Genomic DNA, 27,761 nt, shown 5'->3' on the forward strand with positions numbered 1-27,761 from the left:
ACACTCGATAGTGTAAAGATTGGTACTATATGTAACGCTTTGAGCAGAAATTATAAAGGAATATGATGTAGCTTCATTTTTAACAGCACCTGGGTATAGGCAAGAACAGCCGTGATTCCTTCTTTTATGGAGCCTACCCTGTCATAGGTAAGACAAAGTTCATTCAAATAACCGCACTGATAATTATAAGAAGTTTGATTCCAGTACTGAAACCACTTTATAAAGTTCTATGCAAATATCGTGTATTATTTCGCCCTTGTAAAGTAGAACAGAGAATGTTGCTCTTACCCGATTGTGAGCTCTCTGGCACTAGAGAGCTCTCAAAATCTTTGCTGCAAAGACAGTGTTTCCCATTCTTGCACAGGATAGGTAAAGAAAGTGTAGAAGTTCCGTCTCTCCATTTTTGTTTCTGCTAAGGATGTTTCTATTTCTAGCACAGTTAAATTTGGATTGTATTGATTCAGGGATAGGGTACATGTTCCATATTCATCTTTATTTTGAAAGAAATAAACAAAATGGACACAGCAGGCACACCTGCAGAGTGTTACGTAAGAGCTGCTGTTCTCTGTAGGAGGCATGTGTTTATTTGTGCTGTTTGTGCTGTAACCCCAGGGTACACATCTTTGGCATTCACGTTAAAAGATGACAGAAGAGATGAGATTGGTCTTTTAGGTCAAAACACTGACCTGCAATCCTTAACCTTTTCTTTTTATTTATATTCTGTCTTTCCAAGTATTCTCTCCTAATCTGGATTTTCTGAAGCTCCCAAATTCCAACAGACGTTTCAGGCTCGGTTTCTACTAACCAATCCTGTTGACTCCCTGCCCCTGCCATCAGCCTGACCAATCTCAGATGGTGATGTACAAACCCTTGATCTGTCCTTTGGAAAGGTTATTAGACACATGGAGAGAGGACTTCTCTAGAATAAGAAAACACAACCTTTCACCAATTGTGCTTCTCTTGTCAAGTCACTTCACCTCTCTGAAAAGCAATTTTCTCTTCCTCTCTCTGTGAAATGGAAGTATCTCGGTCTCACCTTGCCCATTTGCCAAAGTGGAAGATAAGACAAAGAGGCCAAAGCCTAAGGGTCGTCTGACCCAGCTATGGGAATAAAAGATTAATCAGGCTATATTGGAGGAGGTTCCCTACCATGTTTCTCTGGGGATGATCTAAGAGCTTCTCTCAGAAGGTGGTCTTTATTATAATCTCCTAAAGTAAGTGTTTGGAAGGTAGGTTCTGTGTCATATGATGAGCACAGCTCATGGTGTCATTAGGTCAGTGCTAGTTGGATAAGGAGGGAGGGAAAAAACTGTATTGCTAGCCGATTAGGTGCAGGGTGAAGGGGTTAAGAGAGGAAAGGGAGTCAGACCTGAGACATTTTCCACGCCAGCATCTGCTTCCCCTGGGAACTTGAAGAAGCCATGTAACTTGTCTGGGCCTATGTCCCCATCTGAACAATGAGGTGGACCCTACCTGTCCACCTTCCCTCACAGGCTCTTTACACAGGTAAGACATTTAGTGGAAGGAACTGTGAACTGAAGTGTTCAAAACCCAGCTCAGACACTCATTAGCTCTGCAGCGTGCACGACTGAAGCAGTTTCCCACTACATAACCTGAAGGTTCGATTAGTTTTGATATTTTTCCTACTAATAGAGATGGGTTTATAGAAGTTCTCTTAAAGTGCATACAGCCTTAAAACAATTACACATCTTGTTATTTTAGGCCTTGGGAAGTCTAAGAAAACATTGCACTAAAACTTTTGTCCATCTTCTGAGTAATGTCTGAATTTTCAGGATTCAGTCTGTTTTCCTGGATTCACAGCATTTAGAGGTGCTTAGTAGCACTCCAGGCTTTTATCAGTGCTCTCCCTTCACCACTAATGAGTGCCACTGTCTTCTGTCACCCATTTTGGTGGGATGGGAGGGTGGGAAGCCTGGAGGTCAACCCGGCTGCTTCAGTTTTCCCTGGGTTTGCCTGCACACATCGTCAGTGGATTAATCTCTATATACATTCATAGGAATAAACATGCTCACCCGAGACAAGGATTTCTAGGCTCTGCAACCATGACAACCATCTCCAGGCTCTTCATTTAGTAAATGTCACACCTGTAGTATTTGCAAGGGCCTTGGAGTTCTTCCCATCTAGCCCTCTCAATTTTCCTATAGGAAGCCAGGGCACAGAGAAGCAGCTTTCTCTCGGTCACAGTGATCTGAACAAGGAAAATCCAAAGTCCCAACAACCTGCATGCCACCTCCTTGGTTACCCTACGGTTGAACGAAGTCAACCCCTGAGAAAATAAAATCTGGCACTTCCCCACGGTTGCAGCGTTCTTCGTAAAATCTGCCCTTTTGATTTTGTGCTACTCTTCAAGTAGAAGCAGAGGTGTTTGTTTTATTGCAGGTGTGACATTTTACAGCATTTAGCACTTTTGACTAAGAAATGCGGTTGTGGTAATTACATCTGAGTTCTTCGGATCATTCTCGTCTTAGCCTGGGCTAACTTTAAATGGCTTATTCTGTGCTAGCCATTGTGCTAGCCGCTTTACGTGGGTTATCTCATTCAGGCTTCCAGTAAAGAAGGTCATGACCTATGAGGAACTGCGCTGTACAGGTGAGCAAAGTGAAGGTAAGAGAGGTGAAGGGACTGTCCAACGTCATGGAGTTCATCCGTGGTAGGCCTGAGATTAATTCAGTCTGGCTTCACACTTGGCCATGGTACAAAGATCAAGGAGTCATTCTTCCGGTCAGTAATAATTCCAGATACTTCAGAACCATCTAGACATGTGCATTTGCTGGCATTTGCTGGATGCACATAGCGGCTCTTCAATAAATGCCTATTGAATCAATCCTTATTTTCAAAGGGAAATGGAACCGGATCTGGAACCAGAAGGTCTAGGCTCTAGTCGTGGTTCTAACAGCAATTCCCTGTAACAACTAAGCCTGGTCAGTTTTTATCCACGTGCCCTGGTTTTCCACATCTTCGAGGGAGTCCAGAAATGTCAGGATTGGTGATTCTGCAAGTAGTGTGCTCTCTGTAGGGCTCAGAGCTGGAGTAAACATATCCTGGTCATTTGAGCACGTCAGGCCACCTTGCCTGAGAGATTCATCCGGACTAGGGCTTTGTCGGTAAGACCTCATGAGTGAGGTAGAAGGCAGCTGCCTTGCATTTCGTGCAACACTTGCCACTTTGTTGCTCTGAGCGGCTCCTTAAAGTAGGCAGGTAAAGCGTCGTACCACTAAGGCTACGGAGAGAAACTGGGAGCGCCAGGACTGCCTCTCTGGGGCCTCCTAAAAGAATGGCAGCTGCACAGAGAATCCTTCCTCTCTAGAAGCTGTTGGAGCTCAGGAGCCCCTGGGAACCCATGAGGGTGAAAGGAGCAAGAGTCACACTGACCAGACTGCGGGAGTGAGCCGATCAGGAAGTGGTAAAGTAAGAGAAATGGTGTCAGTGGGGCAGAATCAGATTTTGAAAAGTTTCAACCCCCGACCCCACCACCCCACCCCAGGACCAAGAGCAGTAGCTGAGCCATAGCAGTGTAGACCACAGGACCTTAAACATAACAGGAGACTGGAGAGCGTGGGGGAAGGAGCGTTCTTCTCCATCCTTCCCCATGCCCTTGTCAGCAAGCTGAAAACCAGGGTCTGGTAAGAAAACTTGGATTTATTTGATCATAGCAATATCAGACATTTGCAGCCCTTCTGGTATAATTCTAAATCCGAAATGCTCTGAAAACTGATTGTTTCATATAATTTTGTGGCAAAGTCATTTGGTGGTAAACCTGACCAAAACAGACAGGATGCTATGTATAGTCTCTATTATCTACCTCACTTAGTGGGAAATACTATGTTGGGTGGCAAAAAATGCCCCTGTATTTGATCACAGAGTGCCTCCATGGGCAGGCTGTGGGCAATAGGCAATTTATGGAAAATGCCTTTCCCTGCCTTTCTGAAATTGGAAAGATTCTGAATTCCAAAAACATCTGGCCCCAAGGATTTTGGAGAAGAGACTTTAAACCCGTAAATTGTTTTCTGTAAATCTTGGTGCATTTCTTTATCCCTTAAGGAAAGGAATGTTCTGTTTGTTCTTCTCACCCTTACAGAGAAAACAGCGTGGGGGGAGGGGAGAAGCAAAACAAATGTAAGCGTGGCTCGCGCGCTAATAAGCTGCAACCAAAGCTTTTGGGGGGTCTAGGTTCTCCATCGGTGTCGATTTTGGGGGGGGACAGAAATCTGCATCTGTACCTTTCCCGCAATTTAAAAAAAAAAAAATCACCGATGTCATTGTGGAACTGCAGCATCCTGGTCTTCGTCTGGCAGCTGCGGAGCCGCATAGGAGCTGCTCGGCCTTCGGTGCGTGGGACTCGCGGAACCATGGCGCCATCTTTCTTCCAGATTGGGAATCGCATCCTCGCCCTGCGCGGGCCCACTTGCCTGCGGGAACCGTGCCATCCACCAGGCTCTGGGCTCTGAAACCATTCCCTAGCACCCAAATCCCAGAGGAAGAGCTGCAGAGAGGGCTAGAAAATGTATTGTCTTTTCTTTAGTCCTCGAGTAATTAAATTCGCAGCCTAATCAGTTAGAGAGTGTGGGCCACAGACCCCACGTTTCATTAGTGTGCACCTAATGAGTCATTTTACACACTAGACATTTTAATTTACAGCCTGCTGCATTGCAGCACTTTTCTGGGCCTTCTCTGCCATGGGATAAGGTATTCTTCTAGCCGCCAGGGCTTCCAAAATATAGATACACTTTCTTAGTTCAGATTTTTTTCTTTCTTTTCAATTTCCAGTTGCAAATCAAACACGCAGTTACAGAAGCAGAGATTCAAAAGTTGAAGACCAAGGTAAGCACCGTTAAGTGGTGTTTGAATTGTGCTTTTTACACTTCGGATGCTGTGAATAAATTCAACCCTAGGACTAAAGGATTTGTTCCTGTGCATTTGCAAGAGTACAAATGTGAGAGGCTTTTCCACTGTTAGATACATAGACCTGCCAGTGAGACACATCCCCCAGGGGGTAAACACCACCTTACTCCCTCAGCCAAGATAGCACCGCGTTTTAAAAATGCATATTTAAATATTTGCCCATATGTGGCCACTTCCCTCTGAGATTTCCTCAAAAAATTAAATATTACTAATGGTTCTAGCATCCGAGTTATGTTCTGACCACTAAGTATGCTGTTCTTATTATACAAGTTATTACCCTGTATCTCTTTCTCTTTATTTAAATAGGTTTATTCATTTACTTATTTTTAACTTACTCATCAGAAACAATGTATTTCAATGTAGCACATTAATACTTTTTCATAGAAAAAAATTCCAATTTCTAATTATTAAATATTATGAAATTTAATATAATGTGTGAATAATTGATTTTAAATGCCAGATGCTACTGGAAATTTTTAGACAAGTTTAGTTTACATTATTTAAATTTGTGGTGGGAAAAACAGGTCTTGATAAAAGGGAGTATGTATTTTTAGTTTATATATGAAATAATACAAGATTCAAAAGGGCACACTTAGTTGGTAAATTATAAGGTGCTTGTAAATTCCTCGAATTGTGTCTAGGTTTATCAAATATGTAATTTCAAGGATTTAAAAATATTTTTGAATTACCTTAAAAATAATATTCTTTATTATTTTTATGGTCTTTTAAAAACTAAGACATAATTTCTGCTCCCACCACTAATGATCTGTTTTCCTGTTCACATTGAGCAATTATTTTGGTTTTTCCATGTGTTTTAAATGGAGATGAATTAGCAGGGCTATTTTGGTTAAATGGTATTCTCAGCTAATAACTCTGTAGCTCTTTAGTCAAAACATGTCTATACATCATTCATGGTGTCAGCCAAGCTCTGTGAATAATCATTTTTAAATTAATAGTGGTTGGTAAATAAACAACTTGAATACAAAACATTGCTTAATAAAAGATGCAGGAAAAACCTATCTCATTTTAAATTGCTATTGTTTCTTAGCACAGAATGGAAGAATAGATTTTTTTTTTTTAATTGTTGGTTATAACCAGGGAAAAAAATTCCCCTGTGGATTGTAAGTGTTTTAACAAAACTTATGTGTTAGACCAGAAACATTTAATTTAGAAATCCTATAAATTAATATTTTGTATTTCTCTCTTTATTATACTGACATGTAATATCTATAATAGCTTACTTTATTGTGATTCTTTATATCCATGTTGATAATAGAATTCCTAATTTTGAAATGTTTTTGATTTTTTTTTACTTTGTAATCTGTTTTGTCAATGTATTTAGTTTAAATTATGCATTAAAAGATACATATATATATATATATTTATTTGCTGAATGTGGTATGGTCTGGGGATGTCTTCGGTTTTGAAAATTGTTAGTTTATAATGACTCCGCATCCTTTTGAACTTGAAAGGAAGCATGTGGACTAGATGAAACACTAGTTTAAAGATCCATTATTGTGAATAAATGACATTTGACCCCTCACCTAAAGGATCAGCCTTGAATTCCTGTAAAAATAATGGGGTCGGAGTAGTATACTATCTATTCCCAAGAGTCCCTGTAAGCAGAAACACAAGAAGCTGCCTTTTTTGGTCCATCAGAGGGATTTAAAATAAGTCAGCAATAATTTATATTTTTTACTTGCACTATCTTTTACACTTTCATGCAAATTGAAGTTTATCAGGCTCTGGAAATTCAGAACACTGCCAGCAAAATAATGAGCTACAACTGTGTTCGTGTTCGTTGAAATAAAGGATATAATCATATTATTAAAAGAGATAAAAACCAAAGCAAAAATAACTAACATTTATCAGATTATGCCCAAGGAGCTGTTCCAGGCATGCGGTTGTGTTACCTCACAATTCTGTCTTATAGATAATAAACCCGAGTCTTAGAGAGCTTCCGTTATTTACTTGCCTAAGGTTTAAAAGGCCAATAATGGTAGAGCTGGACCTCAACTCTAAACTGAATGGCTCCAGAGACCCCTTCTTAACCAGCAGACCAAACTGTGCTTTGGCCTCTCTCTCCGTCCCAGTGTGCCTCTCCCCCTTCACTTTTCAGTTAATCTTTTACATCTAATTGTGTGTAGGAAGAACAGCTGAAAGAAGGTACATTGAAGTTCATTGGCTAGTATCCGGTCAAACTCTCAAACAGCATGTACTGCTCACAGAATTTCAAACCACATGGGGCAATGGGAAGATCATGGGAGGTGAAATCAAATCCCGGTTTTATTATCTATCAGATGTGTGACCTTGGTTGGACAAAACATTTCCCTCTTCAACGCTTCCATTTCGTAATCTCTGAAATGCTGAAAATAAGGCTTGCTCTTCTCATCTCAAGGTTCTCAATGATTGAGTATATGTGGCAGTGGAACTTAATTGAAAACATGCTATTAAAAACGTGACGGATTTTGCTATAGAATACCCAGATTATCCTTGCCTTGACATTTGCTTTATCCAGCTGCAAGCAGCAGAAAATGAGAAAGTGAGGTGGGAACTAGAAAAAACCCAACTCCAGCAGAATATAGAAGAGAATAAAGAGAGAATGCTGAAGTTGGAGAGCTACTGGATTGAGGCTCAGACCTTATGCCACACAGTGAACGAGCACCTCAAGGAGACTCAAAGCCAGTATCAGGCCTTGGAAAAGAAATACAACAAGGCAAAGAAATTGATCAAGGATTTTCAACAAAAGTAAGCAGCTTCTAATGACTAAAGAATTGTGTGCATTTCTAAAGAGGGCTTACATCCAATAATCTTATAACATCTAACAGAATAGAAAAGATTATCTCGGTGATCCTTTAAGCAGAGTTATAAAGCATTTAGACATTCACTTTGGAAATCCCTTCTATCATTTTTTTCATGCGAGATTATATTTTGTTTATTTTAGAGTTCCTTGGCTCTCAGTTACCTCCCCTCCCCGGTTTTTCTTTGATAGTTTGTCACTCCTAATAACTATGAGAACATTTGAATCTCTGTCCTTTGGGCAACAGCTCTGAGGAGAAAGCAAGAAGCCCAGTTGAAGTCACGCAGAATGACTGACCATGCAAAGCAGTAACTGGGGCCTTGAGGAGGTTGTTTCTGTCTCTGTTCTTAGCATCAGGGACTGCGGAACTTTCCCACCTCAGAGAGTGTAAACCTTGTCTAGCGAGACCCCTTGCCCTGCCATTTTCCGTTGCTCACAAGGAGAATTCCGAGGGGCTCCTTTCGCTGCAGTGAGAGTCTAGCCGCAAACTTGGTTTTTGAATCTCATCAGCTCTTTCCACACGAATGCTGCTTTGCTTCCCTCTGTTGGATTTTGGTGTAATTTCAGGGAACTGGTTACTTAAGGATTTTTTCATCGTCAACTTCAGGTGCCTCTGGACAGCCAGAACAATACAGTCATGCCCGACCACTTCTGGTCTTCGTGCTAAGCCTTAGAAGCTAAGCGTATGTGTAAGATTCCCGATGTCTCCGTTATTTCCTATCTCTGAGACCCTGTTTTTCACATTTAAAGGAGACTGCTATAAAATGTTGATTATGGAAAAGGGGAAATTACTCTTTGTGGTCTGAATCCAGTACATCACTATTTTAACTCTTCCTGCCAAAAATGTCATCCCTAATTGTGTTTCACGTGATAAATTTATAGTAAGTGCCGGATTTGCAAGTTGCATTCCAAGCTCCCAAAAGGGAGAGATTTTTATCCTCCACATACTAACTTCTGGTGTGCAAGTGACAGCTCCCCCTCAGTGTTTCTGACCTGCCCAGTCCTTCGCCATTGTCATTTGTAGAAAGTAAATTGTAATTATCTTCTGTAAACTCTGGCCATCCAGTCCTATTGGTTTACGAAGTACATGGCTCTGTAAATACGGAATTATAACTATCCTACATAGAATCAACTGCACTAAGTTACCCAAGGTAGGTCATTAGTTCAGTAGCTTCTCTATAAATCTGTGTGGGTACTCAAGAATCAGGAGTTAACAAACGAAAATCACAGAAGCAGAATCAAAGCATTCTTCTTTCATTTAGGAGCCATTAAAATGTTTTATTTGCTTTCATTCCTAGATGCCTTTTTTCGAACTGTGATTGAGTGTTGTTTATTTAAATAGCAGCCCACTCGTGTGTCCCACTGTGCAGTTTATTGCTTCAGATAAGAACTTCCACGTGTTTTCTCATTTATTGAGTATTTGATGTCATCAGATCTTTTATTTTCTTCTTAAGAGAACTTGATTTCCTCAAGAGACAGGAAGCAGAAAGAAAGAAAATAGAAGATTTGGAAAAAGCTCATCTTGTGGAAGTTCAAGGTCTGCAAGTACGGGTGAGTTATGTGCTCAAAACCACTAAGTAATAGGATGGTTTGGCTGAGTACTTAGAGAGGAGTTCTGGCTTCGAGGTTTACAGATGGATTTTCTTTTCCCCTTAGATTAGAGACTTGGAAGCTGAGGTGTTCCGACTACTGAAGCAAAATGGAACTCAAGTTAACAACAACAACAACATCTTCGAGAGAAGAACATCTCTTGGTGACGTCTCTAAAGCAGATACCATGGAGAATTTGGATGTCAAGCAGACATCTTGTCAAGATGGCCTAAGTCAAGGTTTGTTTAAACTAACCACAAAAATTATTTCCAGTGACTATAAAATTGAGCCTTACATTCTTCGTTTTCTTACCCAGAGATTTCAAAGCTGAGACAGCCTTCCTGCCATGAGAAAGAAGAGAAGGTTTATCAAAATAAGAACCTATCATTTAGCTCTTGTTTTATCAAAAACCAATGCCTTGATGAAAGGAAATAACAAAATTGCAACTTAAGTCAATTTTTTTTTAAGTCATGGTAATATTGATAGACTTAATGAACTACCTTAATAAGAATAAGTAAATAAACTACCCTAACATGATAGTTCATCTAGGATGAGCTCCTACTTATGTATTAATAAGTAAATCTTATAATTTTTAAGTCATTAGAATGAAAATCTTTTTCCTAATATCAGAAGGCTGACTACCTACTTCTAGCACTTGGAATTCATTGAGTTACAAAGTTCTGTATACTTTTATGGTTTTACTTTGGTGTCCTCCCTATACTTCTCAGTCTTTCCTGTCAAAGAGCAAATAAGATTCAAAACACTGGAAATATTTGTTCTTGCAAATGTTTGTCTTGTTTTATGTACCAGCCATAAAGCGGTCACTTGTTTTCCTATGCAAACACACTCCATACAGAGGTTGTGTGTATATGAATGTGAATGAATGCTTTAATATCTATAGTACATTTATAAATTAGAAAATGTGTAAGAATTTATAAAGATAAATACACAGGAGGATATAAAACCTTTGGTCTCATCTTTTAAAGTTTTTACCTAATAGTCCTTGGAAAAAGTGAAAGTAAAAGAATGTAGTGAATCAGCGCCGTCGTGATAGGATGGACAGCTCACAGGCAGTGATCTGACATGCAGGAAAACTGTTCACTAATGAGCTGTATAATTCTCTGATGTTCTTTCTCACATATTAAAATGTCTCCAACGAGACTTTTTTTGATACGCAAGTGTTTATATCATTAACTTTTATAATTGCATTCTTAGCCATTAAAAATGAAGAGTATTGGAAATTTTCATTTAAAATTAAAGTGAGATCTAGAACTTTGAGATCATTTACTACATTTGTATCCTTTTGCTGGGCTTTTCCTTAATAAATATAATGGAGACATCTTGACTCCTGGGTGGCTTAAAGAGGAATGTTTAGCAAGGGCGTTACCACTAACTGAAGAGCTGTGTGTCTTCAGGAAGGTCATTTAGCATCTCTGGATTGGTTTTACTATGCATAATATAAAAATAGTCACGCTTGTTTTTTCTCCATACTAATAGGTGTTTTGAAGTTATATGTCTTTGTCACTGAGGTGAATCAATCCTTTATAGGATTATAATTGTTATATCAGGAACTTTAGAAGATTGATTTCTAAAGAAAAATCAGAAAAAAAATCAATGTTTTCTTCACCTTTTGGAATATTTTAATTTCATTAAATTAATTGTAGTTTATAATAAATATGTGTTTCTGCAGTGACATGCACCAGGTGTGATCCATAAACCAGTGGCTTTCCAATGCTCAGTTCATTTCTGTTCATTTGTTTCCATTCAGAAATCTGTATCTTGTCAAACATGTAATTAATGGTATTTATTAAATTATGTGACTACAGAAGATCAACAAACTCTACTATTAACATGCTGATTTGGATCTAAACCTTATATTTCTTCTGAACCCTTTTCCTATTCTACACCCTCCATTTTGCCACATAATTATCAGTTTCCCTAGCAACACTGTCAGTTCACAGTGAGATGCGAAGACTACTAATTCTTACTGAAACCAATCCATGCTTGTGCAGTGGAGGTAGAATCAGTCATCTTAGACATTAGTAGCATACATATCAAGCGCTTGCTCTTCCAGTTTTGCTGCCGAGGACAGTCAGTGATAAATCTCCTTGAATTTCAATTGCTTGATCACATAAACTAAAATGGCTTGGTCAGTAGCTAGATAGGAATGTTCTGAAAAGCACTTTTCTAAATTGATCCTTTGCTTCTGTTGCTAGGGAACGCCGAAGTCCTAGAGGTTTAGAAAAGGAAGTAAAACTGAGGACCAAACAAAGGCTGTGCGGCACTTCAACATCCCCTCTCCTCCCCTGCCACATACCTTTTGGCAGCAGGATGGGTACAGCAGTTGCCCTCAGCCCTACTAGTTTCTGCCCCGCAGATGCAGTGCCTTTTCTCCCCACTTCCTGTGGACTGTCCAGTTTTGACTTGCCTTCTGAACACTGGAGTGTTTTATTGATAAGATGAGTGGTTTAGTAGATCTTTAGGTCTTGAGGCTCAGTGAAGCAAAAGGATTATCAATGGAAGTCATTGAAAAGCTCTGTTAGAATGCAGTACTGAAAGAAAGAGAATGGAAGGAGAGCACGTAGGGGGCAGAAGGGGAGGAGGAGGAAAGGAAGAGCCCACATGCAGTCGTTTCTTCACAAGGAATCAAGTTCTTCTACGAATGAGCTTCCCAGATGAGGAAGGATTAATTATGTGACTCTAGGTATTGAATTTATGTTAAGTTTTCAGAGTGATAAAATCATTTTTCAAACCATGCAGAAATTTACCATAGTTACAGTTCTATTTGAACACTATTTGTGTGGTTCTCTCTATAAACCAAACCTACTTAAGTAGCTCATTAAAATTGTGATTATACAAAGCCATTAATATGCTCTAATACATCTTTTTTCATAATACATAAAGCAAATATAACATATTTTTTTTAGCCAGGAGCCATGACAGACCCTTATTAAGGATTATTACCTAATTATTAAGAGTCATTAATTAACACTTATTATTCATTAACTAGAACACATTGTTTTACCTGTGTTCCGGGATGTGAAAAGTAATTATTTTACCCTCCTGTCATTTTTTTGTTGTTGTCATTTCTTAGTGCCTGAGTAGTGCTAGTCGATGTATGTCCTCTATCCAGGAGCCCTAAGTAAGTAGAAGTATCTGCGACTGCCCAGGGATTTGAGTCATGATTAGAGTAAGAGCAGAGAACCGGTTAGAGAGATCTTGGAAGAAAAGGGTTGTAGTCTTCGTTTGATTAGATTCCCTGGAAAACTCCGCTGAACAACTCGAACTTCCCACACTTCAGATATTCCGGGATCATCTTAAGGATGGCTTCAAATATTGTAAAGGCTCTTGTGAAAGGCTCTGCATATTTCATAGAGATAATGAAAGAAAAACTAGGACTAATTGGTAGAAGTTACGTATGAAGGGAGATTATTATCACTATCCTGCCTGAGAGGTTAGAAGTAAGTATGATACCTTTAGGAAAGTGTTTTGAATACTGGAAGTGTAGTGCCTCACTCACTTGTAAGAGGAAGGATGGCTCCTAGACAGAAAGAACAGTGTTTGTCCCTGCCAGTCGTACAACAAGGCCTGTCATTTGTAGGATAAAGGGCAAGGAAGGTGAATGGTTTGGTTGAAGACAAATACATAGATGAGTTAAACATTTTAAGAGATGAGAGGGAGGGGCACCTGGCTGGCTCAGTCATAGAGCATCTGCCTTCAGCTCGGGGTCGTGATCCCAGTGTCCTGGGATGGAGCCCCATGTCAGGCTCCCTGCTTCGTGGGAAGCATGCTTCTTCCTCTCCCACTCCCCCTGCTTGTGTTTCCTCTTTCTCTGTGTCTCTGTCTGTCAAATGAATAAATAAAATCTTTAAAAAAGAAAAAAAAAAAGAGATGAGAGGGAGTTGAAGAAGAGGAAAAACATGAATAAAATTAGAATAATTTTTTTTTTTTCTGATTCATAGATCTTATGTTAAAGAATGAGACCTTATGTTAAAGGTCTGCTTCAGGATACTCTTGGAGTAAAAGTAGGCTTTGAGTGCCTGAGAAGAAGTCATAGCTATTTCCATAAGCGCTGGGACCCATTAGTAGTTCTCAGGCGTAACAGGAACTGGGTCACTTGTGGGTTTGTGAAAGTAGTTCAGGTATCCCTGTGAGGTTTGGATATTACTACCAAATCCTTCTTCTTTCTCTTACCCATCTACTCACCTAGTGGGCCACTAGTTAGAAAACACTGAATAGTTATCTTCCCTAAAGTGTGAACTTGGAAGGATTATATAAAGCCTTTTATTCTTAGTTCCTTTAGTTAGTTACTGTTCCTTAGCTCTAACAAGAACTGAGCCAGAAGAAAAAGACTGAAGGTTCAAGATGGCAGATTGTAGGAAAGACTAGACTTTCAGCATAGATTGTATGTAGAATTAAATAATTGAATAATGCATAATTTGGAGCACACAGTGATATTGATATTGATAATATCCTTAGAGTAAATCCACTGATGATTGTTATTAGGACGTTTTCACACAGTGACCCTCAGTGTAGACTAATGGCATCACACCAATATGTAATGCAGTGTTCAGTAAAACCGAATTAAGTTATTGGAGAGAGTATGGATAAGACATGATGTACTCAGCTGTTCGTTGATCTGGTTTGGTGCTCAGGTGCTCTTTCATGTATAGCAGGTTAAATTTCTTAACCATGTTCAAAGAGAGATGTGTTTCAAGTATGTCTCACCCTGTAACTGTGGAGTTACCTGTTACTTCTTTTGGTTTTGTCAGTTTTTGCTTTGTGGGTCTGAGGTGATGTTAATAGGCACATACAGTTTAGAATTGTCCTATCTTCTTGGTAGATTGACCATTGATCATCAGAGAATGTCTCTACTTTTAGTAATTCACCTTAATATCTGCCTTGTCTGGTATTTGAAGAGCTGTATCAGCTTTCTTTTGGTTAGTGTTTGTATGGGATATCATTTTTTTTTTACTGTAAACTTTCTGTGTCTTTTGTACCAGTATAGAGATGTTTATTTTTTATTACAATCTCTCAGTCTTTTTAAGTTTTCCCAATTCTTTATTTTTAAGATGCATTTAGAAAGTTCTTTAACTTATTTACTGATATGTTGAGTTTAAAGCTAAGCTCTTACTATTTGTTTCTAATCTAAAACCAAAAATCTCTATTCTTTTTATCTGCTTTCTTTCTTTCTTTTGGATTAATCAAGTGGGGATTTTTTTTTTCTAAGTTACTTTTCCTGTATTAAGTTCTATTCATTTTATTGGATACCTACAGATACAATTTAGAATATTTGCAGAAAAGAATGGACTGAATGAATATTCATTAATGTGCTTCCCGTTCAACTGGTTCCTCTTCTTTTTGAATCTTCGGGCAACTGTATTGATTGATTAAATCAATTGATTGATTAATTGATTTAAAACATTTTTCTTAGATGATGACAGAATATATAAACATCAAAAAATATTGGTGGCTCTACCTTAAAACCACTATTTTAAATTTGAATATTTGATACTTACCAGTGTATTGCCAGTTCCTTATTTTATTTAAAAAAATCCATTAATTGGTTCCATGTGAAATCATAACAATTATTTTTAGGGGGAAATGAGTTCCTATTGCAATTGGATATAAAAAAATTTTTTTAATATTTATTTATTTATTTGAGAGAGAAAGGAGAGAGAGTGCGCACGAGCAGAGGGACAGGTAGAATGAGAGAAAGAATCCCAAGCCCGATGTTGGGCTTGATCTCACAACCCTGAGGTGACGACCTGAGCCGAAATCAAGAGTAGGATGTTTAACCAACTAACCACCTAGGCACCCCTAAAAAAAATCTTTAATAACACCTGAAACTAATGTATCACTCTATGTTAATTATACTAGTATTGAAGAAAATTCTTCTGTAATTGGAGTATGATCTGTGTCACACTCCAATATAGATAATAGAGATAATAAAGATAATAGAGATAATAAAGATCCTCAAAAAGTTGGAGTTTGGGCTTTTTAAAATTCTTTTTATACACTACAGGTCTTGTGGTCCCTAACTGAGCTTTTAATAAATACTGAGTGGCAATTTATTAGAGGTTATACATATTGGCAAATGCCTCAAGTACAGTTTTCTGTGTAACTAATGGAGTACAGATCTGTATATTTAACAAACGGTTAAGTTGCAGATGAAGTTAATACATTTGTATAAGATTTAAGCTGTCTAACACAGTTGTGTTCTGGAATAAAGAAAGTTCCTCTTTTACTCTGAGGTGAGCAGAATGAACACCCGTTAGCTGGCCAGGATTCTCTTCCTTAAAAATAAATAAACAAACTAAATAAAACAGAAAACCTGCTTCTTCACAGAGGTAATTACTGAATCCAGAAATGCACTTTATACACATTTACATATATAATGTGTATAATATCATAACCAACTTGTGTCTATACAAGGAATCCAAAGTTGGTTTAGCATTCAGAAACTCATATAATTCTTACATTAACCAGAGAAGTAATCTATATAATCATGTCATTAGATGAAGACAAACATTTAATGAAGACTTGTTCATGATAAAAAGTTTATTAAACTAGAAATATAAAAATTTATTCAACTAGAACTTTCTTTTGTTTTTAACTAGAACTTTCTTAACTTGATATGTGAAGCAAACAGAAGTCTGAGAAACAAACTGAGGGTTTTGGAGGGGAGGGAGGTGGGGGGTTGGGCGAGCCTGGTGCTGGGTATTATGGAGGGCACGCATTAAGTGGAGCACTGGGTGTGGTGCATAAACAATGAATTTTGAAACACTGAAAGTAAAATAAAATAGAATGAAAAAAAATCATATGAAGGGTGAAAGTTAAAATAAAGAATTTCCTTTAAAAGTAAAAATATTGTTAACATTTCGCCACTTAATGTGCTATAACCACTGCTATCCAATGTTTTCCTTGAGGTCCTAGCATGTACCAGACAAACAAAAGAAATTTAAAAAAAAAAAAAAGGAATAAAAAGAAAGAAGCCAATGTGTTATTGTCGCTGATACCCTTCAAGAATATAGATTATTAGAATTAATAAGAGTTTGGCAGGATGGATGGCTCTAGGAATTATTAGACATCACTTAATTCTAACAAAGAGAAAATGCAATTTTTGTACAAACAATTTATAATAGCAACAAAAAAATATAAGATAGCCAGTATGAACTTAGCAAAAGTAGCTCAAGAGCCATGGTAAGACATTCAAGAAGACCTGCAAAAATTGGTAGAGGTGGGAAGCCTCAGTATTACAAAAATGCCATAAAGCCAAATTAACCTATGTGTATTCCATACAGTTCTGATGAGAATTTGAACAGGGCTTTTGTTTTTGTTTTTGTTTTTCTTAAAGAATTTGACAAGTTATTTCATTATATAGAAGAACAGTTTGGCCCAGAATAACCAGGACATACTTGAGCTAGGACAAAGTGAAAGAGCCTTGTTCTCTCAGATGCCAAGATTCATTATAAAGTAATAGTGATTAAGATAGTATGGGGTAGTCTCAGCAATTGACAAGTAAGTAGACCAGTGTAGCTGAGTGAAATCCAGAAACAGACTGACCCATTCATGGAAATTCGAGACTGATAGAGAACTGACAATGCAGATGAGTGGGAAAAGGGTGGAATAACAAATGATGCTGGGAAAACTGACCATATGGAAAAAAATGAAATTGGATTTGACTTTGTATCACTCATAAAATAAATTCCAAATGGATCAGAGCCTTAAATATGAAAGGTCGTGTTCCTAAATCTTTGAAGAAGATGTAGGAGAATATTGATATGATTTAAGACACAAAAATTCCAAATCATAAGAAAAGTTTGTTAAATTTGACCACAGTTACTATTAAGAAAACCTGGTCATTGAAAGATACTGTACTATCTTTCTAGAGAACGTGGAAAGACATGCCAAAAATTTGAAAGAAGGTATTTGCGGCCCATTTAAGAATAAAGATTGTTATTCAGAATATGCTAAGAATGCAACTAACTTAATAGAAAAATGGACAAACACATAAGCAATCGGTTCACAGAAAAGGAAAACCTTGAGTTTGATAAACATAAGTAAACATTCAACCTCATTAGTAAAAATAAAGCGATTTTCAGGTATAAAGTTTCACAGTAATATGTGAGAGCCAGCATGAAGGAAAAGTCATACAGCTATTTTGCTGAAATAATTTGGTATTATCCAGTAAAATGGAAGATATGCAAATTCTGTGGCCCACCCAGTTTGCTTCTGCATGTTTATATGCTTCCGGAAGTTCTTGCAAATGTGTACCAAAAGACATGTTCAAACATACGTAACAATATTGTTCATAAGAATTGCAGAAAAAGGTGAATTAATCCTAGTCATACCTTTCCACATAATGTTGAGCAAACAAAAACGACAATTTGCAGAATATTGAATACTGTTCATTGCCATGTATATAAACTTAAAAAGCAAGCAAAATTAATCTAGTTTGTTTAGAGATACTTTTGTGAATAGGTAGGAGAAAAGATAGGGGCTACGACTAGAAATGAGGCATAGAGAGGGCTTCACAAGTACCAATTTTATTTTGGGGCCTTGGTGGTAGGAACATGGGTGTCTTTTTCCTTCTTTTTCTATGTGACTTATATATATAACTTTTTTATAAATTAAATATATTAAAATAGGAATGGTCAAATAGCTTAGTTGAAAGTTAAGAATGAGGGGAACCACAGAAGACTTTTGGGGGCTTATAATACTTAAGATTTAGTAAGGGAAGGAAAGTCAACACCAAGAGACATTTATATCAATAAGGAGATTCCTTAGGTCATTGGACTCCTCCAAGAAACCATTTTCTGCTGAGGCTGTAATCATGTGTTGTCTTTGTCCCCTTGGCCGTTCCCTGGGCCCTCAATGTTAATGGCTCTTTCCCGATACCTGTGGATGTGAAGCTGGGCTAGACCCCTACCACCATGTCTGATTTATTTCCTTACGGAGGCTGAGAGTACATTAAGCATTCACTTTTAGCGTTGGAACCCAGAATTGTAAAATAAGGTTAAAGGCATGATTAAAACCAGAATTCATTAAATGGAAAGTCATTAAAAGGAAAGTGAATGCTTGCACTACATTATCAAGAGTGTCTTATCCAAGAGCATTAGATACAGAGCAATGAGGTAATTATTCCATGCTGTCACATTGTTTAGTTCTAAATTGGGGGCAGGAGAGAATTCTGGAGTGGATTCAAGCTTGTATTTATCATACATACAGATATAATTTCTTGGTAAACTTTCATCATTTTCATTTTTTCCTGAACAAATTATTTGCAGTAACTTTTAATCCCCAATAAATAATTTTGACCATGAAATATTATTGAATTGCACTAATTAAAGGGTGAACATTCCTGGTAAATCACTATGGAAAATTTTAATGAACAAGCCAAATGAATGAGAAATCAATACTTATTGATTGTTTTCTGGCATATCATTAGAGCCAAAATCTGTTCTCTTACTCAAAAAGCAAAGCACCTAAATTGCCTGTCTAGTTTTGTGCAAGTTTTGCATCTGTCTTTGTATAAGTCATTAAGACTTTTGTTGCCAAATCAAGGAGGCATTCAGAAGGAGGTATTCAGTTGCAAAATGACAACTCTGCTTGGTTCCTATTTCTCACTGCCTCTTTGTAAGTTCACAGAAGTCACCAGACCCTACAGTCCTACTGCGTATGCATTAGTATTAGAAGATGTATAAAGTTGTTTTGATAGAAAACAAGCTGTTCTTTCTGAATGAGCTTAAGCTTAGTAGTTCTCTGTCTACTTTAGGAAAACCGGACTGCTTTGTTCGCTTGGAATCCAGCTATAAGGTAGATTATGATCTGGAAGTAAAGACAGTTTTATTTTTTTTAGAGATTTTATTTGAGAGAGGAATGAGAGTGTGAGAGCAGAGGGATGGGGCAGAGGGGGGCGGAAAGGGAGACAGAATCCCAAGCAGACTCCACAGGGCCCGATGCCCGGCTGGATCCCAAGACACTGAGATCATGACCTGAGCAAAAACCAGGAGCCAGAGGCTCAACCAACTGAGCCGCCCACGCGCCCTGGAAGTAAAGACAATTTTAATCTGAATGTTTGATACAGTTCCTTTTCGAGGAAATTTTCCAAGATAGCTGTATTCTGAAGTGTTTCTTATATTTTATAGATAATCCTCGGGTTCACCATGAAATTGTAATTATACAGATTGGGAGACGCTGTATAGTTCTGTTAAAATAAAATTGACTAAAAGAACAGTCTGGGAAATCAGGATGGGAGGGTACAAAAGAAGAATGTTGCACGAGTGGTTTCTAAGTCCAGTGCATGTTGGCAGACTCCTGTCAATTTCTCAGGGTGGACCACAGATTTCACTGTGCACGCCATCTACCAGCCAAGAGGAAAAATACGATCAATCATGGTGTCACAGCCTCTTTAAAATTAAAACCAAGAAATAAACAGCTGTTTCTGCAATTAGGACCAGAAAATTATCTTGTGTGTATGGCTCTGAATAATATTCTAACCATATTGTTTCAGTAGTTATGAGATCCTTGAGGTTTTTTCTGTGAATGCAGGACACTAATAGCAAGTTATGACTGAATCCCACTGGACATGAAATAACGTTCTACTTCAGTACTTTACACTAATTACGTCTGAGAACCTACAGGAAATGCCATGTGTTAGGAAACTTAAGAAACACAGAACTTAGAACTTAGGTACACAGAAAACTCTATTGTCTGTGTGTTTTGTGATGACAGTAAAGGCCTTAAGACTAACCAAAAAGTCATTTGGATATTTGTTTTGGTTTCACAATTAATGTTTTATTTATTCAAGCTACATTATCAAAGACCTAGTTTTAAAATTTATTTGCAAGTCATTGTTAAGGGATCTCGGAATAATATTTAGTTCTTATTTAAAAACTTCGCTAATTAGCACCTACAAACATTTTAAATTGCTTTTGTAAATTTGTTATGTTTGACTTCCTTGTTAAATACTATTTTTAGGGACTGGCAGTCTTTGCAAGTACTTAAATTCTCGTGCATCTGTTAAGTTATACTTACAAGTAGTATAGCCTTTGAGTTTCCTTAACCCTTCTAATGCTGTATGTACGTAATTAAGTCTTTCCATAGTTAAAAGATACTTTCCCATTAAGGAAGCCAACAATTGTTATTTCAAGTGACTGAGGTTATTTCCTATCAAAAGCTTAAGCTCTGAAATCTTCTTATAGTAATCAAAGAAACTGTTATATCATGATAAATCATTTGGGGGAGGGTTGCATACTTAGCATATTTGGGATTACTAATATCCAGAGATTTTTATAAGCAGCCCTGAAAGACAACAACACAGAAGCTTGTTTACTGTTGTCTTGTCAGGGACGTTATAATATCAAGAAGAGGACATTTACACAATTGTTGACTGTTGTCAGGGATGCTGTAATACCAAGAAGAGGGCGTTTACGTATCCCACCTTCCTAGACCCAGCTCATGGTCCTACTCGCAGAAGTCTGCAGTTCCCAACCAGTTTGCCCATTTGATTACATTTTATAATTCTCTGAATTTAAGGACTTTTCTGTCGGATTCCACAGATGTTTGACAGCGAAGGAAACCTAAGATACTGAATGCCTTTCCCTGTTGTCTAACCATGAATTATCCTTTCATGTTCTCCGAATCAACAACTCTTGCAAGTGTTGCAAATGATACCAATGGAATTTAGGAACTCTCACATAGTTTTTTTTTTTTCTCCCTGCTTTGCAGCCCTTATGTCCAGGGGCAGGTCTAGTGGCATTACTAAAGAGTCAGGGGCAACAGAGTCTGACCTCTCTACCCTCTTGAGAACAGGAGGTGGGTTGACCATAAGCGAAAGATGGCTATATTGGGCATCAGACGGCACCTGGAGAGGCGTTACACACCAAAACAGACAACCAAATTATGTTTCAAAGGCTACCCAGATAGTTTTGAGGTTGCATTTATTGACAAAGTGGTTAAAAAAAAAAAAAAAAGGTGGGGGGAATTCTTCAATATTTTTCCAACATTAACCAATGAAATGTATAGTTCATAAAACAATAATCTCAGAGCTACTAAAGAGATTAAGGAAAAGCAGCCATCTTCTGCTTGTTCTGAAACGGTAAGGAATCAGCTTCCTAAAATTTCAGAAATTTATACTTGGGGTATAAAATGTGTGCACTCTTAGGCAACCATAAGGAAAGCAACTAAATGAATATAGAGTTCAGGGTGAGAGTCGCCTGCGGGTGTGTTCTTAAGTAAAGTGCTGTCATGAGAGGAGATGCAGTTGTGTAACTTGCTCTCAAATTACCACATCCGATTCAATACATCTTTGCGGGGCCATGCTGAAACAGAGTAGTGACTGGAAGCTAAGCCATAGAGCCCCGATCAAGCCAGATCATCTGGTCGTCAGGAGAGCAGCAAAGCAGGCCCACAGGCTGCCCTTTCACCTGGGGCAGGCTGATAGTCACATGGATTTTGACAAAGTTTCCCAGACTAGTAACAAGATCTGGGCATTCCCTGAGTCCTAAAACACCAGAGCTCTCGGATTAGAGTGGAATTAAGATGTCTGTAAAAGAAAATGTACTGAATGTGCGAGTTGTTTTTCTTTAGTTTTGTTTTTACTAATTTTACATATATAAGTAATATATAAACACACAAAAACTACATATAACACACAAAAAAATTGACATTACAAATAGGTTTAAAGTACCTGTTGGCCAAGATCTCCAAATCTGATACCTTCTTTGGAGGTCACCACCATCGTCAGTACCATGTTAAATCACATGCATCTATTTATCCTCAATTATAAATTATAAAATTATAAAAATATTTAAAATGAAGGTACATGTGGTTCTGCAGCTTGCTTTAGTCATGTGAGACTATCTTGCTAACCTTTCCACGTCAGTAAGTGCCCGCGTTGAGTGCTGCCGTAACCGTTGGCTCTTCAAAGCATTGCATATCGATGAATGCATTTGGTCCTCACGGCTATGTCACCACTCTCAGTGCTATGTTACCATCGTGCCCATTTTGCAGTTGCGGATGCTAAGGGACAGAGAGGTTAGAGAAATTGCCCAGTTTAGTGACTGGAGCCGCCGATCTGGATTCTGTTTGAGGGAGACTTAACTACAGATCACTGTCATGGTAACAGTTTTTACCACCTCTCTGAGATGCATAAATCTACCCCTGAACGCAGGGCAGAGCAACCCCCAAACCTGCAGGCCCATCTTATGTGAAGGTGCAGTGACTGTGAGTGATCAACGGCTACTGTTCAAATTTTAAATTGACACCAAGTGCTCAGCACTGTAGTTGATAACAGCATAAGTGAGATCATAGAGGCAGGACTGTTTTTGAGGAGAATAGTGCCCTTAAGAATGCAGAGCAGCCCCCATGTCATGCTGCCCCATTCCCTCCTTCCCTGGCCATCTCTGTCTGATCTGTGGGCAGCGTTCCATTTACGTCAAAAATAACGTCAACCTAGTGAAAAAACGGAATGACTCACAGCCTTACTGGAGGGAACTTGTTGCTGTGTGATAGGATATATAACATCCTAATTTCACAGAACATTTTTCATAATAGCTGCTAAAATCATAATCGAATCCATTAAATTCTTTTCAAGGATGCAATTTGAAGCAATATTGAAGCTGATCTTAAAAGGCAGGTACAGAGGTCGAGTCCCACCCACACAGCACCGCTGTCATGAGTCACTTCATTATCTTTGCTGTTTGTCTGTCTGTATTTGTTAGCCCACTCCAGTCTGCCCATCTTTTTTATTTCTAGCTGCATTTGAGTCAGAGTTAGGCTCCCCCGCCCCCCCCCCCCCAGAGACTAGAGGGTCTGAAAAAAAGGAATAGAGAAGGGAAGGAGAAATGGAAAGGAAATTTCCCTTGGATTCTTATGGACAACAGAACACAACAGCTGGAGAGAAGGGGTAGAGGAAGAACCCAGGTCTTGGCTTTATAAAAGCAGTGTTAGGTTATTGATTAAGGTCTCTGTTGAGAGTGAATGACAGTGAGAGAACATGGCCACCTAAGCCCTTTCATTCAGTAGCGTATGACTTAGCCATATGGAGCCGGTTGGGTTTCTTCTGCCACATTGTCATCCTCAAAACTGACAGCTAATTTTTTTAAAAAAGATTTTATTTATTTATTTGACAGAGAAAGAGAAAGACAGCGACAGAGGGTACACAAGCAGGGGGAGCAGCAGAGGGAGAGGGAGAAGCAGGCTTCCCACAGAGCAGGGAGCTCAATACAGGGCTCAATCCTAAGGCAGATGCTTGAAGACGGAGCCACCCAGGTGCCCTGCCAGCTAAGTTTTTGATGTAAGAATTTTACTCCTTGGATAAACATAAAACCAAATAAAATCCCTCAGGTTTCTCTCTAAGATACTATATACTTCTGGAGATTTGCAAAGTTAGAACCTGACCTGTATTTTTGTTTGGAACATAAAGTAAGACTAAAACAAAGAAAGACTCTATGACGGCACAAGGTTACTTGTGAAGTTTACTTTCAGAGTTGCAAATGACCTTCCAGAAGGCTGATAGCACTTTTTTTTTTTTTTTTTTAAGATTTTATTTGTTTATTTGAGAGAGAGAGAGAGAGCAAGCAGGGGGAGGACCAGAAGGAGAGGGAGAAGCAGACTCTGTGCTGAGCACAGAGCCTGGCACAGGGCTGGATCCCAGGACCCTGAGATGATGACCCGAGGTGAAATCAAGAGTCTGGTGATTAACCAACTGAGCCACCCAGGCGCCCCAAGAGAACAGGCTTCTGAGGACTGAGCTCTATCCTGTCTCATCCACAGATTAGCTGTGTGACGCAGTTAGTAAACAGTAATCTTCTTTGAGCCTTGTTTTTCCTAAGTGGAAAGGAAAGCGGAGATAGAATCCCTAAGGTTCTTTTGAGCTGCAATATTCTGATTCTTGAACAACATGATAGAAAAAGATAGCTTCTGGTTACCCAACCACGTAAGTCCTATACACAGTTTCCTTCTCTCGCTCACACCTCCTCTAACACTCCTGAGGGCGAAGTAGCTTGCTAGCTCCAGACTTGCTGTGGTTGAAGTGAAAGTTCTCCACTCCACTCCATTTTTCTGGCTCTTTACTTAAAAAACATTCATTCTCGGGATGGAATATATAAATTGCTGATTGGTAATTCATGAAGCACTGCTAAAAGCCTCGTGTTCTGGCCCTCAAAAATCCTCGATTGGATGCAGTGCGTTGTTGGCCACTTGGACAGTGGACTTAAAGTGCTTCTTTTCCAGCTGACTTCATCTTTGATAGATGTAATTCCATATGCCTACCTAGTGCTAGCTGATAATAAAGCAGGGTGTTCTAGACTGCTCTTTGGAAGTGGTTGGATATGAGTATCAGGCAAATTCATGAATTGTAACAGAGCTGGAAGTCCCAGAATAATTCCCTGCCCTTGAAACCCTGCTAATAAGTAGCTCTCATGTTCCCTTACTTTATTTCTTCAGTGCCTAGTGGTGGAGTAGCTTCTGCATTTCTGGATGTTGGGTGCTACATTGGGTCCTCCAGGGCCAGGATTCTGTTGCAAAAGGAGCCATGTTAACAAAAGGAGAACAAGCTTCCTCCTTGAGTCTTCTTATCACCCAGTAACCAACACTGTTACAAAGCAACCGAATAAGAAATCCAAGAATTAATTTTTTCTATAGTTTTCAACATGTCTTCCTTTTTTGCTTTCTTACACATATGTGGAAGATAAATAAGTATATTCTATATGTAGCCAATTGGAGAAATGTATTTCCTAGATTAGTCACATTATATGTGATTTTGCAACGAAAAACATTTGAACTGTAATGGCAGGAAAATTCTTTTTCTAATAACTTGTTTAACCCTAGCTCAATTTGGAGGGCACAGACTAGTAGCCTGAGAGTCAAAAAACAAGAAAAATCATGGCAGCTCATCACCAGCCATGCAGATGAGAGCGAATTACTCAAGTTCTCTCAACTTCTGGAGAGGATAAAACATAACTTGGTGGCTCTGTCGCATGGGTTTGTGAGGAACACATGAGACGGTGTGCATGATTGCTTTGTGTTACAGAAGATACAGTCCACATACAAGATAGATAAACTGTGAAACAGGCTTGTATGACAGTCTGTCTAATTATATTATTGCTTTCATCTATGTGGTGTTCCCACATTTTATATGTAAACAAGAGCTTGTAAGGTTGATTATCTCCCAATTATCACAACTAATGAACTCTTAATCGGCAGCTGCAGGTTTAGATTTTATTGAAAGGAAGAAATTAAAGTGATCAAGGAGATTATTTTTCTTCCATTGACATGTAAACAATGAAGAGATGACTAATTAGAAAATATTTAGCTGTCCTTTATAAATACCTGAATAGTCTGACTTTTTTGAATATTCACTTTTCTTTCAAATACAGGAAATGAAGAGTCAGAACCTTTCGTAAATATTGTCACTCAGTGGATGTATCTCCTAGGGAAAATATGTTTAATATAATTTGTTAGACAAATGCAAAGTTCCATAGGTAAGAGAGGCACAACCTGAGATGCTTCCTTGTTCTGCTTTTATAATATATTTAGGGCACACCTTCGTAATAACACTGTGAAAAGGTATTTCCTCCAGTAATGCTACTGTAAGGAATTGTTTTATTCCATTAATATCAGTACACATTAATTTTCTGCAACTCAGTTATAAGCTTTATTTTTAATAATTTAAATCCAGAAGCACTTAATTAATTCTGTGAACATTATGACTTCATATAATGACTGCCATTCTAAAAAGATAAAACAGGATTAATGATCAAACTACATTTTTTTAAGGAGCAGGATTCCAGATAAATTCAACCAAAGGAGAACTTTTCCTCATCCAACGCCTACATAAATCAATGGGTAACCTTTCCTTCTCCCTTTTGGAATGGTGACTTGGAGTCCTGACTTGGACTTAGGGCCACAAAATTAAAGGTAGTAAGAGGCAGACCACAGAGGACCACGCTGGCTCTTTGAATGTCCGATTTCTTTTGTTGCCTTGGTCACCTTTGGTGTTGGTTTCTTCCATTAGGCTTTGTACATTTCTCCTAAATCTCACAGACCTGTTTGTTACCCAGGGGATATCAGACAGGCTGGCATGGTTGCCACCGATTTTTTTCCCGATGTTAATGATAACCTTAAGATTTTTGTTATCAGGGCCTGTGGTCTCTTTGACAATCCTCTCCAAAGGTTCCCTCACCGATTATTTTGCTTTATTCTTTCCTTAGACTTGAATGAGGCAGTCCCAGAGACAGAGCGCCTGGATTCAAAAGCACTGAAAACCCGAGCCCAGCTCTCTGTGAAGAACAGACGCCAGAGGCCCTCTAGGACAAGACTCTATGATAGTGTCAGTTCAACAGATGGGGAAGACAGTCTGGAGCGGAAGGTGAGCTGACTGATTTCTGACTTGCAGTGTCGAGCTGTCTCCTTGTTCCTACAGCTTTTTGAAGATGATTTTTCTGCAGCCAGATTCTATGCTCTAGATGGAAACAGCTGGAGTAGTTCACTGTTTTGTCTCCTAAATTCTTGCTCAACTCGATAAATTGTAATTCAGCTTATTTCTGTACTCATTCAATGAACTAACCCAAGACATTATCCCTATTGTCATATTTCGTGATGGTGTTTTTATATTCAGTTGTTGATTTTACCTAGTGGGAAATAAGGAATGTACAAGTAATTGTTTCTATATGTCTTAGGTGTCTGTTTTAGCTACAATGGTAATATGCTGAATTGTTATAAACTATGCAGTCTCATCTGTAAACCCACAAAAAAATTGGTTTTCAAGGGAAAATTTTTTACTAAAAAAGTTTGGTCTGATTTCAAAGTAAGTATTCCTGGAGCTGATGCTCAGCAGCATAACCTCCTTTATAATCTCTTATACCAACAGCCTTCAAACAGTTTCTATAACCACACGCACATTTCCAAATCACTTCTGCCCAAGGGTTTGAGAACTTCTCCAGAATCAGATTCTGGTACTCCATCCCTCACTCCAGTGGCTGGCAGTGTGCCCTTCTCATCTGACCACATAGCTGAATTTCCAGAGGGACCACTGAGCCCAGAAAAGGAGCCTTCCTCCCTTATTTGGGGAGACACTTCACTCTCCTCTCCTTCAAAATCTGATCATGATATGGAAGAATCTCCATACCACCATCAAGCCACCACCAAGAAAACACCACAAGAAAAAGGTACTGTTGATTTTTGTTGTTGTTTTGATTTTGTTTTGTCTATCTTCACTAACTCCTTGATTTGTACAATAGAAGAACAGCTTTTTTTGGTCATAGTCGTAAATCCTTTGTCTTCTCACACCTAATAATTAATATTGCTTTCTTTTTATGTTGTGGGATAAGAGCCCATGACTCTCCCATCTTATTTATTTGTTTGTTTATTTATTTACCTTTTCCTACCAGGTTAGCATTTTTACTTCTTTCGCTGTCCACAAGTTTACTACTATTGAAGGA

General features: G+C 38.5%; 1 protein-coding gene across 11 annotated transcripts in view; it reads left to right on the forward strand.

The window, feature by feature from the left end:
• The window catches only part of PPP1R9A (protein phosphatase 1 regulatory subunit 9A), a 304,701-nt gene that overhangs the window by 242,541 nt on the left and 34,399 nt on the right, over positions 1 to 27,761 (forward strand). For 5 of the 11 annotated variants that reach the window (XM_059171151.1, XM_059171154.1, XM_059171156.1 and 2 more), the window contains 6 exons: positions 4,789 to 4,842; positions 7,442 to 7,671; positions 9,178 to 9,274; positions 9,380 to 9,551; positions 26,532 to 26,689; positions 27,191 to 27,488. In XM_059171151.1, the coding sequence (XP_059027134.1) occupies positions 4,789 to 4,842; positions 7,442 to 7,671; positions 9,178 to 9,274; positions 9,380 to 9,551; positions 26,532 to 26,689; positions 27,191 to 27,488 (1,009 nt within the window). The remainder of the gene's footprint in view (positions 1 to 4,788; positions 4,843 to 7,441; positions 7,672 to 9,177; positions 9,275 to 9,379; positions 9,552 to 26,531; positions 26,690 to 27,190; positions 27,489 to 27,761) is intronic. The other 6 variants (XM_059171159.1, XM_059171160.1, XM_059171161.1 and 3 more) reach the window with 2 other exon arrangements.

Source organism: Mustela lutreola, chromosome 4 (genome assembly GCF_030435805.1).
Source record: "Mustela lutreola isolate mMusLut2 chromosome 4, mMusLut2.pri, whole genome shotgun sequence".
NCBI lineage: Eukaryota > Metazoa > Chordata > Mammalia > Carnivora > Mustelidae > Mustela > Mustela lutreola.